This window comes from Balaenoptera musculus, chromosome 13, assembly GCF_009873245.2.
Source record: "Balaenoptera musculus isolate JJ_BM4_2016_0621 chromosome 13, mBalMus1.pri.v3, whole genome shotgun sequence".
Taxonomy (NCBI): Eukaryota; Metazoa; Chordata; class Mammalia; order Artiodactyla; family Balaenopteridae; genus Balaenoptera; species Balaenoptera musculus.
Window position 1 is genome coordinate 72,039,444 of NC_045797.1, and position 17,406 is coordinate 72,056,849.

The following is a 17,406-nucleotide window of genomic DNA, read 5'->3' on the forward strand; positions in this document are numbered from 1 at the left end:
CAATTCGGGAAAACTTTACTGTGTTTATGTTTTTGTGTGGTAATAAATTAGTTTATTGGTCAACTCAAGATATTTTTTCCTAAAATGATTGTGGGATTTTTTTTTTTTTAAAGTAGGGTAGAAGGAAGGGTTGCCTTCAGAAAGTAAACCCATGTCCCCAATTTTATTGCTTTTTATTTGAACTAAAGTGGACAGAAATGAAATATTTACCATAATCTAGAATATTTTGATTGTAATAAGTTTCATATGATAATTTAGGACTCTAAGGGTACTAAAGAGGTTTTGAATTAGAAATTGCTCAGTAACTAAACAAATAACTTTCTGATTCTCCAAAACCTCATTTGTTTACACTTTCCTAATTTAGATTTTATGTTTTTTCTATTTACATTTACCTTTGTCTATGTTAAAGCAGCTTTTGCTGTGCACTTCAATGGGTAAACAATTTTAGTGCTAATGTAATTTTAAATTGAGACTAAATAGTTTTCAAATACTAACAGCATCATCACTTGCATTTACATAATTATCATGATAGTTAAAGAACCATAATGCTCCAGTCAAGTAGGTCTAATAGGACTTTTATTAGAAGACACTGGATTGTGTATACTTTTAAGTAATTTTTCTTTAGAGATATTTTGAACAAATTTAAGTCTTTAACTTTAATCGAAGTTTTTCCCATGTAGATTTTGGTGAAATGTTAATTTGATTATTTGCATTGATAACCCTTCCTTGTTTTTTAGTTTTTAAAATGAGACTAAATTACTTTAATTTACTCTTTAACAGCAAGCTCTTCTATTAGAAACTTTTTTCTTCACTCCAGAGCCTTTCTTTTATGCCCTCCGGGAAGTTTTCTTAAACTGTTTCAGTAATTTTACAGATCTGTTTATTGATGGCTAAGGGAAAACCAAATAATCATTTTTTTCTGACTTTCACCTGGCTAGCCTGTGTGCCATGTGTGTGCTGTTTGTTTTGACAATTTTAGTTATTTGAATTGAAATACATAGTAGGAGCTAAGAAACTATCAATTTTTCAATTTTACATTAAGAACATTCTGTTACTGATTTAATGTATATCAGTGGTATGGCTTATTTTGGTTGGCTTAGCCTTTCTCAAGGAATTGGTTTAATTTTAACCTCTTTTACATATGCTTTTCTAGTTCATTGCTTTGACTTTGATTTAATAGTGAGACAGCTATATCCTAGAATGAGCTGTTTTTTAAAGATGTTTTGATAAATTACTTTATTTATTTATTCATTCATTCTGCCTTTTTTTTTACCCTGTGCCAGGCATTGTACTAGGTGCTTGAAGCATGAATAAGATATAACATAGTTCTTACTCTGGAAGAGTTCTTGTTCTTTGGGGTGACAAACATTGTGATATGGCTAAAGTGTTATGAAAGCAGAACTAAGAAGCTTCCGCAGGGAAGTCCAGGAATGCTTCACAGAAAAAATGGTGGCATTTGCTGTCCTTTTGAGTATGAAGGTATAGGAGTTAGCATTTGTTGCTCATTACAAAGTAGACATGTGGTAGGTATATAAAGCTGGGGCTTCGTGTATAGTAATACATATAGGCCTCTCAACAGTCCATTAGCATTTGTGGTATCATCATTTTATAGATGAGGAAACTGAGATACAAAGAAGTTAAGTAAATTGCCCATGATCATGCTGCTAGTAGGGGGCAGACTTGGTACTGTTTGTTTCTTGGGATCATATTCTTTCTCTTGTACTATGTGGTTTCCAAATTGATTTCTGAGCTTAATATGTAGATAGGGTTTTTTAGGGTAGGTTGGATGATATGATTTTTCACACTTTCCAAGAAGCATTTACTTTAGACCATAAGCCTTTAATAAGGACTACACGTGTATTTTGTTGTTGTTGATTTGGTTTGGTTTGGCTTTTTTGTTCGAGCAACATGTGTTAGCATGCCAGATTAATACAAAAAAAATTCTAGACAAGTAGAAAGCATGACTTTAATGCTGGTGTCAGTAACACTAGCTCCGGCATTGATGATGGGTTTCTTTTTCTGGGAATAGTTTCCTAAAACAGTGTTGCAACCTTTTCTTTAGATTTAAGATGAAATTGAAGTCAAGCTATTTAAGGCCTATCAATCTGGTAGAGAACCCTTATGATGGAAATAAGTTTTCTTTCTTATTGTATATTACCATAAGGGGATTAGAAACAGAACTTTTTAAGGTTTTCTAAATGAAAATAGCTTTGTTTTTTCTGATTAGAAAGATGATATACTCTGTAGAAAATTCAAGTAAAAAAGAAGAGCATAAAGAAGAAAGTAAAAATTAAAGCCCAAGCACCTGAAGGTAGTATGTGTTAACATTTTGGTGACCACACTTCCATATTCTCTCTATCCATGTAGACAGACCCATATATTATCTTATATAAATTATATTCTCCTGTAAGGTTGTTAATGTAACTTGCTTTCACCCCCACTATGTTGGGAATGTTATTTCATGTCAGTATATATTTAATGTCATTCTTTTAAAATAGCAGCATAGTATTTTTTTTGGATGTTTCATAATTTATATAACCTTATTGATAAAAATTGAAATTTCCAGTTTTCCTCATTTATAAACAGTGCTGTGATAGACATCTTTCTAAGTATACATCTTTATAACATTTTCTGATTCAGACCTTAAGATAGATTTTAAAAACTGATTGCTGTGTCAAAGTGTATATACATTTCAAAACCTGATAGAGATTGTTAAATTGCCTTCCAGAAAGGTTGTACCAATTTACATTTCATCACTAATGTATGAGAGGGTTATTTTTTCTATTCCCTTGTCATTTCTGAGCACTGTTTGTCTTTTAAAATCTTTGCCAACTAGATAGATGAAAATAATATCTTCTTATTTATTTGAATCGTTTGCACTTTCATATATTCATTCACTCATACAGATATTTTGTCAAAGTGCCCATCATGTGCCAGATGTTGTCCTAGGTAATTGGAATATGTCAGTGAACCAAATATACTAGGATCCCTGCCCTTATTCAGCTTACATTTTAGATGGAGGCAGACTATAAAACAATCAGTGTGATAGATGAAATGTTAGAAGATAAGTACTATGGGAAGAAATGTAGAGAACACTAAGAAGTAAGGGAATCTTTGGGAGTGGGATGAATTGCAGAATATCCTTGGATATACATTTTGGCATATATTTGGCATACTTGCCAAATTTAATTTCAGAAAATTATACTTTTTTCCATTCTCACTATTCATGAGAATACCAATTTTCCCATCATCTATTTGCTAATAACGGTATTCTAATATTTATCAATCTAAGAGATAAATGATGTTTCTCAATATTTTCATTTGTTTTCATTATTTTTCATCTTTGTTAGTAACTACCAAATCTTTCTCAAGCCTAGATCACTCTTGAGCTTTAAACTTTGTCCAGTTGCCTATCACCCTTTGTTGTGTCACAGATCTTTCGGTATATGCTGGCTTGTGTCTTTCCTTCTCTTCCCATGAGTCCTATGAGCTACCATCCATTCAGTTGTCCCAACTAGAATTGGACATCATTCTCAACTCTTTCCTCTTTCTTCCCTTCTATATCTAGTAAATGACCAAGTCCTATGGATTTTTCTTACTAAGTAAGTCTAATTCCAAGCTCTTCCTTCTACCTCCTCTGACACTGTTCTTGTCTATACTATTATTAACATCTCATGCCTGGGTTATTATAGCAGACTCCTAACTGGTCATCTTTCCTATTGTTTCACCTTCTTTCAAAACCCTTTCCTATACTGACATGCTGAGTTAGAGTTGTCATCCAAAGACATGTGTATGCTTACGTCACTTCCCCTGCTTAAGCATCTTAATGCTTCCTCATTGTCTTCAGTGTCCATTCCAACTTTTAACGTGGTTTACAGAACCCTTCATAGCCCTTCACAGTCTGATTCTCCTTCCCCCTTCCCCTCCCTTACCCCAGTATCTTTACCCTTACATTACCCTAAAACCTTAAAAGAAGCTGGCTGTAATGAACTATATCCTCTACCCCAAAGGGCCAAGAGGTTTTTTTAGCCTCTGTTCCTTTGTACATCCTGTTTTTGTTTCTTGAAATTCATCCTTTCTGCCTTCGATCTGTTGGGTTTGTGCTTTCATAACACTTTTTCAGGAAAACCATTTATGAGTCTCTGATAGCACCCTGTACTTAAAAGAGTGCTGCTTATTAATCACACTGAATTATAGTAATTTACTTCCTTTTTCCAATAAATGCACTGAGTTATGAGCTCTATGGTAACAGTGGTATTGTTGGATACCACGGGCCAAGGCATTCAACGTAGGAAGCATTCTAAAATTGTTAAATGAATGAACATTTTTTAAGAAGTTATTTATTTCTATTTTCTTTTTGAATTGTCTACATTCTTTGTATAAGAAGGTATTTTTTGTTAAAATACTGTCATATAAGCTCTTTATGCATTAAGAACCAATCCTGTTAATGGCAAATTATTTGTCTCATTTGAGTGTTTGCCGTTTGGTTCAGATTGTAATTTTTGAGTAACAAAAGTTTTTAGATTATTATGAATTAAAAATACATGAATCTTTTGTTTTTTCTTTGTTCTGTGTTAGAATTCATTTTGTTTTGTGAAATGAGGATCTGAATCCTCCCTATTTTTTTTAATAGATTTATTTATTTAATTAAGTAATTTATTTTTTGGCTGCATTGGGTCTTCGTTGCTGTGCGCGGGCTTTCTCTAGTTGTGGCAAGCGGGGGCTGCTCTTCGTTTCGGTGCGAGGGCTTCTCATTGTGATAGCTTCTCTTGTTGTGGAGCACAGGCTCTAGGCACGCAGGCTTCAGGAGTTCTGGCATGCGGGCTTCAGTAGTTGTGGCTCGTGGGCTCTAGAGCGCAGGCTCAGTAGTTGTGGTGCGCGGGCTTAGTTGCTCCACGGCATGTGGGATCTTCCCGGACCAGGGATCGAACCCGTGTCCCCTGCACTGGCAGGCGGATTCTTAACCACTGCGCCACCAGGGAAGCCCCCTCCCTATTTTAAAACAATATTTGTGTTATAATTCATCTCTGTTCCATTTATTTTTATGCTTATTATCATATATAAAATTCTTTCAATTACTATGATTTGTTTCCTGGGCTGCTATGTTCCACTGATCTGTGTTTCTTTTCTTTGGTGTATTCTTCATTCTATTATTCTGTTCTGTAATATGTATCCGTGTAAAGTAGGGCGCATCTTAACTTTGTGTTTTAGAACCTGGGCTTTGCAGTTATATGGACACCCAGTTGTATAATCTTATACCTAACCTCTCTTAGCCTTGGGTTCTTTATCTATTTAGTAAGAGGAAACTTATGTATTTCATAGAATTGTTAAGAAAATTAAACAAGAAGTGTGTATGAAGTGCTAGTTACTAAAACAGGTTTAAATGTTCTGAAATTGGAGCTAGCACACTTATCCAAAATTTTCTTGATGTTCTTTTTCTTTAATTTTTAAAAAAATATTTATTTATTTATTTGGCTGCGTTGGGTCTTAGTTGCGGCACGCAGGATCTTTAGTTGCGGCATGCGAGATCTTTTAGTTGTGGCGTGCAAACTCTTAGTTGCAGCTTGTGGGATCTAGTTCCTGACCAGGGATGGAACCCAGCCTTCCTGCATTGGGAGTGCAGAGTCTTAGCCGCTGGACCACCAGGGAAGTCCCCTTGATGTTCTTATTTGATTATTTTTTCAGATAATGTTGCAAATAAGTTTTAAATCTCCCCCCCCCCCCCCCCGCTCAAATCTTTTTTGGGATTTTGATTTACATTTTTAAAATCTATAAAATAAAATTCTATAAACCAACCATATGTATATAGTTAACTATAGCTAGGTATAAATGCATGGGAAGAATTGACATCTATATTCAGGCTCATGATGTATTCTATTTAGTTTCATACCTCTCTCGTTAAGATTATTTAATATTGTTTATCATTTGTATTTTTGCAGTTGTGAATAGAATCTTCTTTCCTTTTTTATATTGGTTATTGATAGTGTTTAGGAAAATCTTTTGGTTTTTCTATTTCCATCTTCAGTCTTGTTATTCTGCTGGTAGACTATGGCAGTCATTAGTTGATTCTCTTGGATTTTCTAGTGTATAATCATATTCTTTACAAGTAACAGTGTTTGTTCAATTTCTTTCCGTTAGTTGCATTTTAAAATTTGCTTTATTCTTATTACATTGCTTAGAATTTCCTGCATTATCTATAGTGATATTAGATAAACTTTTCTCATTTATCTTTTTAATGGTGCTGTAGAATCTTGAAAATACTAATTGAGTTTGTTTTAATATGTTATCCTAAATTTGCCTTCTCTGGTGTAGGGCTTTAGATGTCATATATTACGATAAGAACAGTTAGTTTTTTTTGGCCTAGAAACAAAATTGCTGCCACTGAAAGAGTCCTACTTTTTTTTTTTCCTATTTTAAAAACTGTGGTAAAATGTAAAATAGATAGCTAGTGGGAATCAGCCGCATAGCACAGGGGAAGATCAGCTCGGTGCTTTGTGACCACCTAGAGGGGTGGGATAGGGAGGGTGGGAGGGAGGGAGACACAAGAGGGAAGAGATATGGGAATATATGTATATGTATAACTGATTCACTTTGTTATAAAGCAGAAACTCACACACCATTGTAAAGCAATTATACTCCAATAAAGATGTTAAAAAAAAAAAGAAAGAAAGAAAAACTGTGATAAAATATGTATAAAATTTACCATTTTAACCATTAAAAAAAAAAAGTCCTACATTTTGAGTAATCTTTAGATGTACCTCTTTGTTGGAGAAGTGGAATTCTTAACATTTGACCTGGGATAATTAATAACTAAGTCGTACTTAGTGTCTGAAGCATTTTCCAAGTTAATATGTGTGGTATGATAGGATGAACTTTCTTTTAGGATGGATTTCTATACTTTCATGTCTTGGTATTAATATGGCCAGAGAGATCAATATTTTAAAACTGTAATTATTGAAAAAATGATTTGCTGTACTTAAAAAAATGAGAGAGGTAAAAAAAAGTTCTATTAATTTGGTATTACATTCTTTTATGTAAATATTTTCCTAATATTTTATTTTGGTCTTCAGAGTGTATGGTTTTGAAATAATTATTATGTCTTATGTGTATTGCAGGTCACCATATCATCAGCCAACCTCTTACAGGCCAAGACTATTGCTGTCTGGAGAACGAGGCTCAGGTCAAACTTCTCACCTTGCTCCAGCACTTTTGCACACTCTAGAAAAGTTCTCTGTGCACAGACTAGATCTCCCAGCACTTTATTCAGTTAGTGCCAAAACACCTGAAGAATCATGTGCACAGGTAGGTTTGTACTGTATCAAAGTACTTCCTACTTTCTTATTGTTTATATCTTGGTAGTGATTACAGATAAACAGTAATATGAATATTAACTTTTTGTTGGTTATTCATTAACATTCTAATATTAAGGCAGAGGATCCTTTTGATTTTTTAAAGTGAGCTCATTGTTTTTCCCGTGATACTTCATTCTTTTCTGAAATTTTAATAATCCTATTTCTTGTATTAAAGGTTCATTTCATTAAACAGTGTAGAAAGGGAGCTTCTTTTTGCCTTTTTCTGACCCTTTTTTCAGGGCCTCTTTAGACTTCTGTCTGTACTTACAGCCTTATCATAGTAAGGGAAATGATATCCAGTTTGAGAATGCCAGGATTTAAAATTAGTATAGAAAAGTGATAGCAATTTTAAAATTATATATATTTGTATCAATAATCAAGTGTGTTTGATATTTGATTTTCAACTACTTTATATTTGCTAGCTTGTGAAGCAAAATTCTAGTGGGGCTGTTTATATTTCTTGACGTTTTAATATATACCTGTGAATTTACTATAAGTGTGTCATGTTGGAACTAGGGGCTAAGGGAATAAGTTTTTTGAACCAAGAGACCATGTCTTCACCATTTCTGTGTCTCTGACACAGTGCCCAGCTCATAGTAAGTACTCATTAAGTGTTTGAATGTCACTTTCTACTTTGATATTTAGCCTACTTTTAGACATTAGATGGCTGGAGTAGTAACACTTAAGAGCACTGCACACAGTTTTGTTGTTTTTTCAGTTATAGTTCATAAATATTTAATACATAAACTATCTAATTGAAAACCATTCTGTACCTTGTAGCATGCAATAGATTTTTTTAAACAGTTCATAGTGTCAGTTTTATTTCTCTTTTATTTACAATTCTTTGGGTATGAACATCCTAGCGGTACTTCACTTACTTCTAAAGCCCTATTTAAAGGTTTTTTCCCAAAACCCATGGCCTGCCTAAAAAACTATATACCAGTAATTTTCTCCAAGTTTTGTACATTTAATTTATCCTGGCTGTGTTTTCCAATAATGTTGATTTATATGTTTGCTCGTATTTTTCCTTTTTAGTGAGACAAAATTATTGCAGTTTTTATGCAAGTAAGAGAATTACTTGGTACCATTTAAAATAAATCCAAGTGGTTTACTAGGAAAATATAAATTAACATGGTTGACTTCAGAGGAGAGAGGATCTAAATAGACAATAGTTGTGGAAGAAGAAACTGAATGTCAAAAAGCACTAAAGCCAAACAGTTTCACAGGTGAATTCTTTTAATCTTAAAGGATAAGATTATTTTGATGCCAGTTAAACTTTTCCAAAGCATAGAAAAAGAAGGAAAGATGTGAAGTCAAAAAAAAGAGTGATGCTAAACCTTTGAAAGAAATACAAAGAAAATTGTAGTCTAATCTCACTTAGACAGTGGTCATAAAGTAAATATTACAAATGGAATCTAGTAGCACATTGAAAGAGTAATATACCATCACTAAGGCATGCAAAATTGATTCAGTTACATGTGGAGAAATATAAATATTGGAATGAACACACTGAAGTTATAAATATTTGCCTATGATATGATTGTAGTATTAACTGAAAAACTGTTAGGGCCAATAAGAGAATTCTTTAAGGCAGACAATTTCAAAGTTAATGTTATAAAATCAGTAGTTTTCTTTTATACAAACAATAACAAGTTAGAAATATGGTTGATCCTTGAACAATGCGGGTTTGAACTGCACAGGTCCACTTATACATGGATATTCTTCAGCAGTAAATACAGTACAACAAGGTCCATGGTTGGTTGAACCTGTGGATGCAGAGAACCTGCAAATCTAGAGGGCCTGACTATACATTATACACAGATTAACCCCTGCCTTGTTCAAGGGTCAACTGTGTAATGGAAGAAGAGGTCCCATTTAAAATAGCAACTAAGTTTACCTAGGAATTAACTTAAACAATTAATTTGCATGGCCTAAAAGAAGAAAGCTAAAAAGTCACTTGAGGACAGTTGAATAAGTGAAAGACACACCTTGTTTTTAATTACTGTAATTCAGAGTGTAGTCTCAAGTCATATTGCACAGATTAAAATCTCAGCTACTTGTGTATTGGTTGTGGCCTTGGACAAGTTGCTTAACCTATTTGAGCCTTAATTTTCTCGTCTATGAAATGAAGATAATGATACCACATAAGATTACTGTGATTATTAAAACAAGCTCATCCAATAGTCTTGGCATACAGTACTCAACAACGACAGCTATCATCATGTTTGTCACTACTGCTGCAGCTCCTTTCACAGCTAATGGCTGGGAAGACTCAACATTGGATAGCTATGAGTTCTTTTCTAAATTACTCTATAAATTAAGTGCAATTATAATTATAATCCCTCCAAATTTAAGAGGAGACATTAAAAAAAGGCTCTTTGTTTCCTCTAGAAAATAAATATGAGCATAGCAAGGAGAATTCTAGAGAAAAAAGTGTAATGAGGAATCCCTACCAGATGTTTACACATGTAATAGAACTGTGGTAATAAAGTATTTGTACCTGTGCAGGGATAGACAAAACAATAGAACAAATGTGAGAAATCGTGCTTAGGCCTGTGTAGAAATAGAATTTAGTATCAGATGATGTTGAGTATATGATGATGATGATGACATTTGATATCATAGAATAGATGGATTATTTAATAAATAGTCTTAGAAAACTGGCTGGCTCTATGAAGGGAATAAGAAAAAACAAAACTGGATTTCCTACCTTTTTCTTTAGCCCCAAAATAAATTCTATTATCAGTGGAACTGTAAAAGTGTTAGGATAATTCACAAGGTCAGTATATTATCTTGGACATGAGAAAGTATTTAATTTCAAAGCAATGAATGGAAGCCAGGAAACATAAAGATAAGAACAAATTGGACTTTATAAAATTTTAAATTACACATGACAAGAAACTTTCTTTAAATAAGATTAATAGACATAACCTGGTAAAAATTTGTATTTGCAACACATGTCAAGGACAAGTTTCCTTACTATACAAAGATATATTAAAATCAGGAAGAAGAAAGAATAACAACCTAATAAAAGAATTGGCAAAATAGGAGCATGACATTTATAGGGAGAAAAAAGTAGCAAAAGCAACCAATCAAAATTTGAAGATTCTTTGCCTTACTTATAAGTGAAAAAAAAAAAAAAAGCATATTAAAGCAGAAAGATGCTATTTTAAAACAACTATCAGGCTTGTAAAAATGAAAAGCTTGATAAACCTAATATTGGAGATATGGGTGCTCATACTTGGTTAGTGGAAATGTAAATTTATTTATTGATTTTGGAGTGTAGTTTGGAACTATCTTTTAAACTTTCAAGTATCTTTTGACCCAGGAATTTTACATTAAAAAACATTTCCTGAAGATATATTAGCTATAAGTATTCACTGCAGAATGTACAAGGTTATTCATCAAAGCATTGTGTGAAGAATTACCAAACAAAATAAGACAAAAAGAAACAAACTAAATGTCCTTTTTATGGTGGACTGGCTAAAATAAAGTATAGTATCAAAGGAATACTAGGAAGTCATTAACAAGAATGAGGTAGATTTACATAGGCTGATATGGAAAGGTGAAGGAGATATTAGTGAAAAAGCAAGTTGTAAGTCAATCTAAGTATGATCTTCTTCATGTAAAAAAAACCCTTAAAAATATATGTTAATGTTTATATATAAGTAGAAATTTTATCCAAGAATACCCCCAAAAAACTGTTAATAATCGTTGTTTTGGCTTGGGGGAAGGAATTTGGAGGATTTGGGGAATGGATAAACTTTGTCATTTTAGTTTACACTCTGCTCTATGGTTTAGAATTTTTTGTTTCTTTTTACATGTATACTTGACAGTATCAAACAAACTGAAAGATAAAATCACTTTGAAAGAGGAACATTCTGTCTATAGTTGTTCCTTATGGCTAATGTGTGTGTATATTCACAAACACAATACTGGCTTAATGTTAGGTAAGGAAATATGAAGCACTGTAGTAAACTATATGTTGATCTTTTTGGAATCCTGGGATTTTTTTTTCTCTGAATCCTACTTGGCATCATTGGGCTAAATTTGAATTCTGACTGCATGTTCTTTGGTCTCTTTCACATATCTTGGCTTTTACTACTTTTCTGTCATGTTGGTGAGGAGGGTGGAGAGAAGTGTCACTTGGTGGTGGGAAGCAACAAAAACCCTCCATTTATTGTTTTGGTTGTGTTACATTGCATCTAGTATGTCAAGACATCTCATCTTCTCTGCTTTCACCTATGAGCTTCTGGGTTGGAAGTAGGGCTTATTCTTGAGTGACCACCACCTGGATGTCTAATCTAACGAGGCACTGAGTCAGAATTTTGTAGTCATGGTAGCTGAAGCTCAGACTTTCCCTGAACCAGAGACCACGTAAACTGTCACGGTTAATCCCTGATTGTTTGTATTTTAAGTGCATACTTAAAATTATTTATTATAATATAATATAACATAATACTGTCTTTTCTGGAAAATTCTTCAAAAAGAGGCTATTATATAATGAAACTGAGGAATTTTTTCTTAATTTGTAGAGATTGGCAAGCCTGGGTATAAGTAGGTATAAAAGTCCCAGAGAAGAGAGCGCCTAAGTCAGGTGCTGAAATGCTGGAAAGATAAAAAACCCCTTCTCTCTACCCTTCAGTTCTATATTCCCTTTCTTTTCTTCCCTTTTGCTTTACTTCTCTTTGTAGCTAGTCCTTCTATAGGTAGAATCATCTCTAAATAGATGTGGAATATAAGGGTTTGGTCTGTGGCAAGTTATTCTTCTGTGATTTTCTTTTCCCCTGCCTCTAAGATACGTAATATGAATTAAGTTGGGTTATTTAATAGTGCAACATGAACACGAAAGGTAGTTTTAAAGGAAAGAAGTCTTAAATCATTTTTAAAGATCTGTATTTATGTGTGTGATAAGATGGAAAGGGGGGAAGGGCCCTACTTCATATTTCTTTATACCATGGAGACCATGTTTAATTCTATGCCATTCTTTAAAGCATCCACACACAAGCAGATATATGACAAAACTTCTGTTTCTTCTTCTGAATGCCCCAGCTATTGATTAATATTATCAGTTGCATGAAAAATGGTAGAGGAGTTAGTGACTGCTGTAGGGTTTTCTTGTTGTTTCTTTCTTACTTTCTTTTTTTTTTCAATCTTTATTTATTTATTTGACTGCACCGGGTCTTTAGTTGTGGCACACGGGATCTTTGTTGCTGCGTGCGGGATCTTTTAGTTGTGGCATGTGAACTCTAAGTTGCGGCATGTGGGATCTAGTTCCCTGACCAGGGGTTGAACCCGGGCCCCCTGCACTGGGAGCACGGAGTCTTAGCCACTGGACCACAGGGAAGCCCCTCATTGTTTCTTAAAATTTAATGAGCATGAGAATCTCCTGGGGGTGCTTATTAAAATTTCTGATTTCCTGGCTCCACACCCAGAGATTCTGATTCATGAAATTTGGGATAAGCCCAGAAATCTGCACTTCAAACATGCATCCCAGTTGTTACTATTCTAGGTTTTCAGTAAATCACACTTTGAAATATAGTACTTTAGCTGATCACTGGACAGTAGTTCGACATTTATAACTGAAACAATTGCCAGAGTTCATAAAGTAGCTCTGTGTGTGTATGTGTGTGAGCATGTGTGTATGTATGTTACTGAGCATTTCATAGTCTTCCAAAGGCTCTGGAAGGAGAATGGAAACTGATGTAGCCTGGAAGATTTATGGTTGTCCCAGTAAGTTCACAAGTAATTATTGAACCCTACAACAAGGTCAGAGATGTTAGTATCTGTAGTAGAAGACTTACTGTATTAATACTCTTAAAAAAAAAAATAGCAACAACTGTGAGTCCCCTTACTGACATTTTCATATGTATTTTTTCCCTCTTGTATTATTTCTACTGCTGGTTTAGGAAAAAAGGGATTGATGAGTGTGTTATATTTAATCTTTTTCATTAATACAGAGGTATGATTGAATTGATAAATTTAAATATGGTCTGTTCAAAGCTTTGGAGTTTGGGTACTATATGGTGTTATGAGTAATTTCACATGGTCAGTAAGGTATTTTGGGGGGTGAAAACTTTAGTATTTTTTGTTCCCTAGAAAGAAATTGTATCTGGAAATTCTCAGGGGAAATGTGTTTTGGTTTTGTGGCATTAAGGAATTAATATACTTACCTATGTGTATACTTTGGATGCTCTTGGTTTGTGAAAAGGGATTTCTGGGTTTCTCCATAACAGTCTGTGTGTACTTTGGATACTGTTGTGTTTGTGCACGTGGGTACACATCTGTGTTTTACCATAGCACATTTTTTTTTTTTGAATGTAAGCAAATTAAATTATCCTGGCCCAAATTGTATTACATTTACTGAAATTATTGACGTTTTTAGCAATGAAAATGTCAGAAAAGGAATTTGGGTGTTTTTAATTTTCAAGAAATGTTGATTTGTATTAAATTCATTGTTCAGAAACTCTAGTATAGTTGTGTTTTAAAACAGGCTGATTTTATATGCTTGTAAAGAAATTGAGCTTTTTATTTCTTGAATCCTGAATCTTCAGATCCCAGACAGTGCCTTCTTTTCACAGAGATGCTCAGTAAATCTTAGGTCAATAGAACATAAATGGAGTAAGTGACAAATATAATAAAGTTATCAGTAATGGAGACATATGATTTATTTTAACAGTTTTGATAGCATGGTTTAAGGAATTAAACTTATTTAAATAGTGCTTTTTAATTTTTATAAAAATTGAGAACAAACTTAGCCCCCAAGATTTTTCTTTTACCTGTGTTTTATAATTTTAATACTGTAACGTGACCAAGACAAATTCTGGAAATTTACTGATGACAAAAAGTTGTTTTTCTCATATAGCCCCTTTTAGGAAAGTGAAAGCTGTACTGGCTTGGAGGTTTCTGCTTCATGCACCTCTGTATTTAAAATTATTCCAGTTTTCAGTTTTTAATGAAAATGGCTTGTTATGGGCTGTATATTCTTCATTTTTTAAAGATACAGTGAATTTTCACGCACTGAACATTTTAATTTGGCATCTAACGTACTGATTTGAAATTTAGCTTTTGAGATAAGGACGCTTATAAATATAGGTGCAGTTTATATTGTTAGTGCTTCCTTGCATGGATACTTCTAATTTCAGTGGCCCGATTTTTGCCTTTCATATCATTAATATTCAGAGAAAGTAGTTTTTGATATTTTTTAAATAAAGAAACTTAAAAAAAATTATATAAGGGACTATGATGTCTGGGACAAGAAGAGGCCAGAAATATATTGTTTAAAGAATCAAAATGAACATTCACATACACTGGTGTACGTTCATTTTATTTGTGCAAGAGTGCTGGTCATGTCAGAGGTATTTTGAAACGGTTGGTTCAGTAATTTGGCCTACTGTCTTTTTTTCTCTATAACAGTTTTTCTGTTTTCTACTACACCTTGCACATCCACCAATCCAAGACACCCTGTAGGTGAGTATTTTTCTAGTTATCAAATGGCATCACTTGTTCCCAAGACAGTTGCCGCTTCACTAAAACTAGGCTTTATTTTTCTACTATGAGATATCTGGTTAATTGATTTCACAGAGTGTATCTTATTCCATAACTTCAAAAATTACCAGCAAACTGCTGAGGAGCCGATTTTACATTATAGAAAAATCACAATAGGTTTAAACTTTTTTCTGAATTTTTAAATACTATTCTCAGACTCTATTCTTTCTGAAATTTCATTTCAAAAACAGGAGAATTAGGACAGCTTGGCTATTTAAAGAAAATATGAAAGTTTATTTTAATATTCTGAGATAACATGGGGTAAGGAATTAAAAAAGGAAACTTGTTTTAGTAGTATTTTTAAATTTTTCTGGAAATTAAGGATGTTTTTCCTTTAAAGGCTTCAGAGAAAATTTTGAAAATATTCCCTGGCTTATTGGTATTGCATATAGTTAGATTAATTCTCAGTCCATGTAATTATATATTCATGGACCAGAAAGGCAGAGCCTTTTTATTTTTCTATATTTGTCTTAGACTTTTTTCCTGATTTTTTTTCCCCCTCTAGGTTTTCAAATATAATTTTAAAAAGTTTACTTATAAAGATACTTTCCTAAAGTCTTTGGAAATAAAAAGGTTACTAGAGTATCATTATTATGTTCAGTTTGCTAATTTTGCGAGGTTTGGATGAGAAAAGGAAAGAAAAAGAAAAAAAAAAAACCTTATGTATCTAGTTCAGCCTTGCACATAAGTTTAAAACACCTACAGTATTGCATTGTTTAACTTCTGGCTTTGTAAAGTTTTTTATTTATTATCACTTAACCTTCTGTTGCTTTGCCCATACTCTTTGATATTTGCTAGCAGCTAGATGTTCTCAACACATATAGAAAACCTAACCTACAAATACTAGACTGCAAGGCAGTATTTCATTTTTTAAAAAAGGCATGTTGTCTCGTCTCTCCCTGGGCATGTGGTAACTTGCATGGCTGAATTAGGGTAGGTAGTTTTGTGAGGTTTCTCAGTAAGCTGTGTAGTTTGTTAGTCTTTTTCATATAATCACCTTTCTCTCCCTGCTGACTTTCCCTAGTTTTATCAGCAACAGGTGTTGGTCACTGTCTTCCACATACCATGCCTGATTTGGGTGGCATGTAATAAAAAAAAAATTTTTTTTTTTTTTTTTGGAATCAAATGCCTCTCTTGCCTTTGTGCTCCTGTGTGGTTCCTTCCTTTTGCCAATATTTATGCTTGTTTTTCTCTTATGAATCTTCTACATGAACTTTGGAAAACAGTAATCCTTGGATTTTCAAGATCCAGGATAAGAGGGTGCGTGTTTGCAGAAAAGGTCAAAATTTGAGAGTCCTGAAGGAGTTGTACTGTACAACTGTTCTGGATTGGTGGATATGCAAATATTAAAGGAAGGGAAGGAGCAAATGTTACTTTTGATGTGAGTGATCATAACATCTACATTTCCGATTTGGGGGAAAATTTTATTTGAGTATCTTTCATCTGGCTTATTATTAAATTGGCAGTACATTTTATTTTACACAGGAGATTTAAAGCTATATAAAATATAGTATTTAAAAAAATTCATGCAAGTGGTAGACTTACTCATTAAAGAAAAATAATCCTTTTGAATTTTAGGAATGTTTCTGATAATCCTAATCATTTAAATTATTTGATTCTTATTTCTGTATCTTGTACATTATATAGGTTAATTGAAATGTGTTTAAGAGAAAATAGTAGAGAATTTTAGAAGTAGAGTTCTCAAATTAAATTGAAGAAAGATAGACATTTTTAACATTCTTACGCTCGTTAAAAGCATTTAAGAGATGTCATAATAATCTGTGAGAATTTGTTGATGGGCTGTTGAGCTGTTGTTGACTTTTATGTAAAGGACAGTAGTTCTGTTTGGCAACTTATTAATAGCCAACCTGGTCTTTATTGGCATGTGTTGGCAGGTTGTGACTGAAGCTATGGTTAAGACTCTTTTTAACACCTGAGGGAACTTTATTTTCTATTTTCTGAAGTGGGAGTATCTCATAGCTTTTAGCTAATTTATTTATTGTTCTTTAGAGATTAAGGGTATTTTGTGACTATTTTTTAGAAGATTGAATTAAGGTAATGGGAGGTAAACAAGTGGTTCAGCAGGTAGTTCATTAATTTTAAGCTCTAGGGTGGTACATCTTGGTTAAAATATTTATTTAATTCATATGTTGAGTGATTTTAGCCAATGTGCACGAACATGTAAACTATGTCTCTTTTTCTTCTTTGTGCTTCCTGATAATCACTCTTAAGTGGGTGACATATAGGTACATGCTTATCTCTTTATTTGCAGCATATTTTATAGTGATGTTTTGCTTTATTTATATGATAGATAAGTGGAACAATTTGATGCCTTTATACTATTAATATATACTGAATAGGAATAATAAAATAACAAAAAAATACTCCTTTTCTTAGGTGGGGTAAGGGTAGATAGAAGCTGTATGTATGGCTTGTGCATCATATCTTGAACAGCTTAAATACTGGGGCTGAAAGTAATTATAGTAACAGGCCTGACACATTTAAT

General features: G+C 33.2%; 1 protein-coding gene across 2 annotated transcripts in view; it reads left to right on the plus strand.

The window, feature by feature from the left end:
* Positions 1 to 17,406, plus strand: part of ATAD2B (ATPase family AAA domain containing 2B) — a 156,266-nt gene that overhangs the window by 82,467 nt on the left and 56,393 nt on the right. For both annotated transcript variants that reach the window (XM_036872889.1, XM_036872891.1), the window contains exon 18: positions 7,116 to 7,302. In XM_036872889.1, the coding sequence (XP_036728784.1) occupies positions 7,116 to 7,302 (187 nt within the window). The remainder of the gene's footprint in view (positions 1 to 7,115; positions 7,303 to 17,406) is intronic.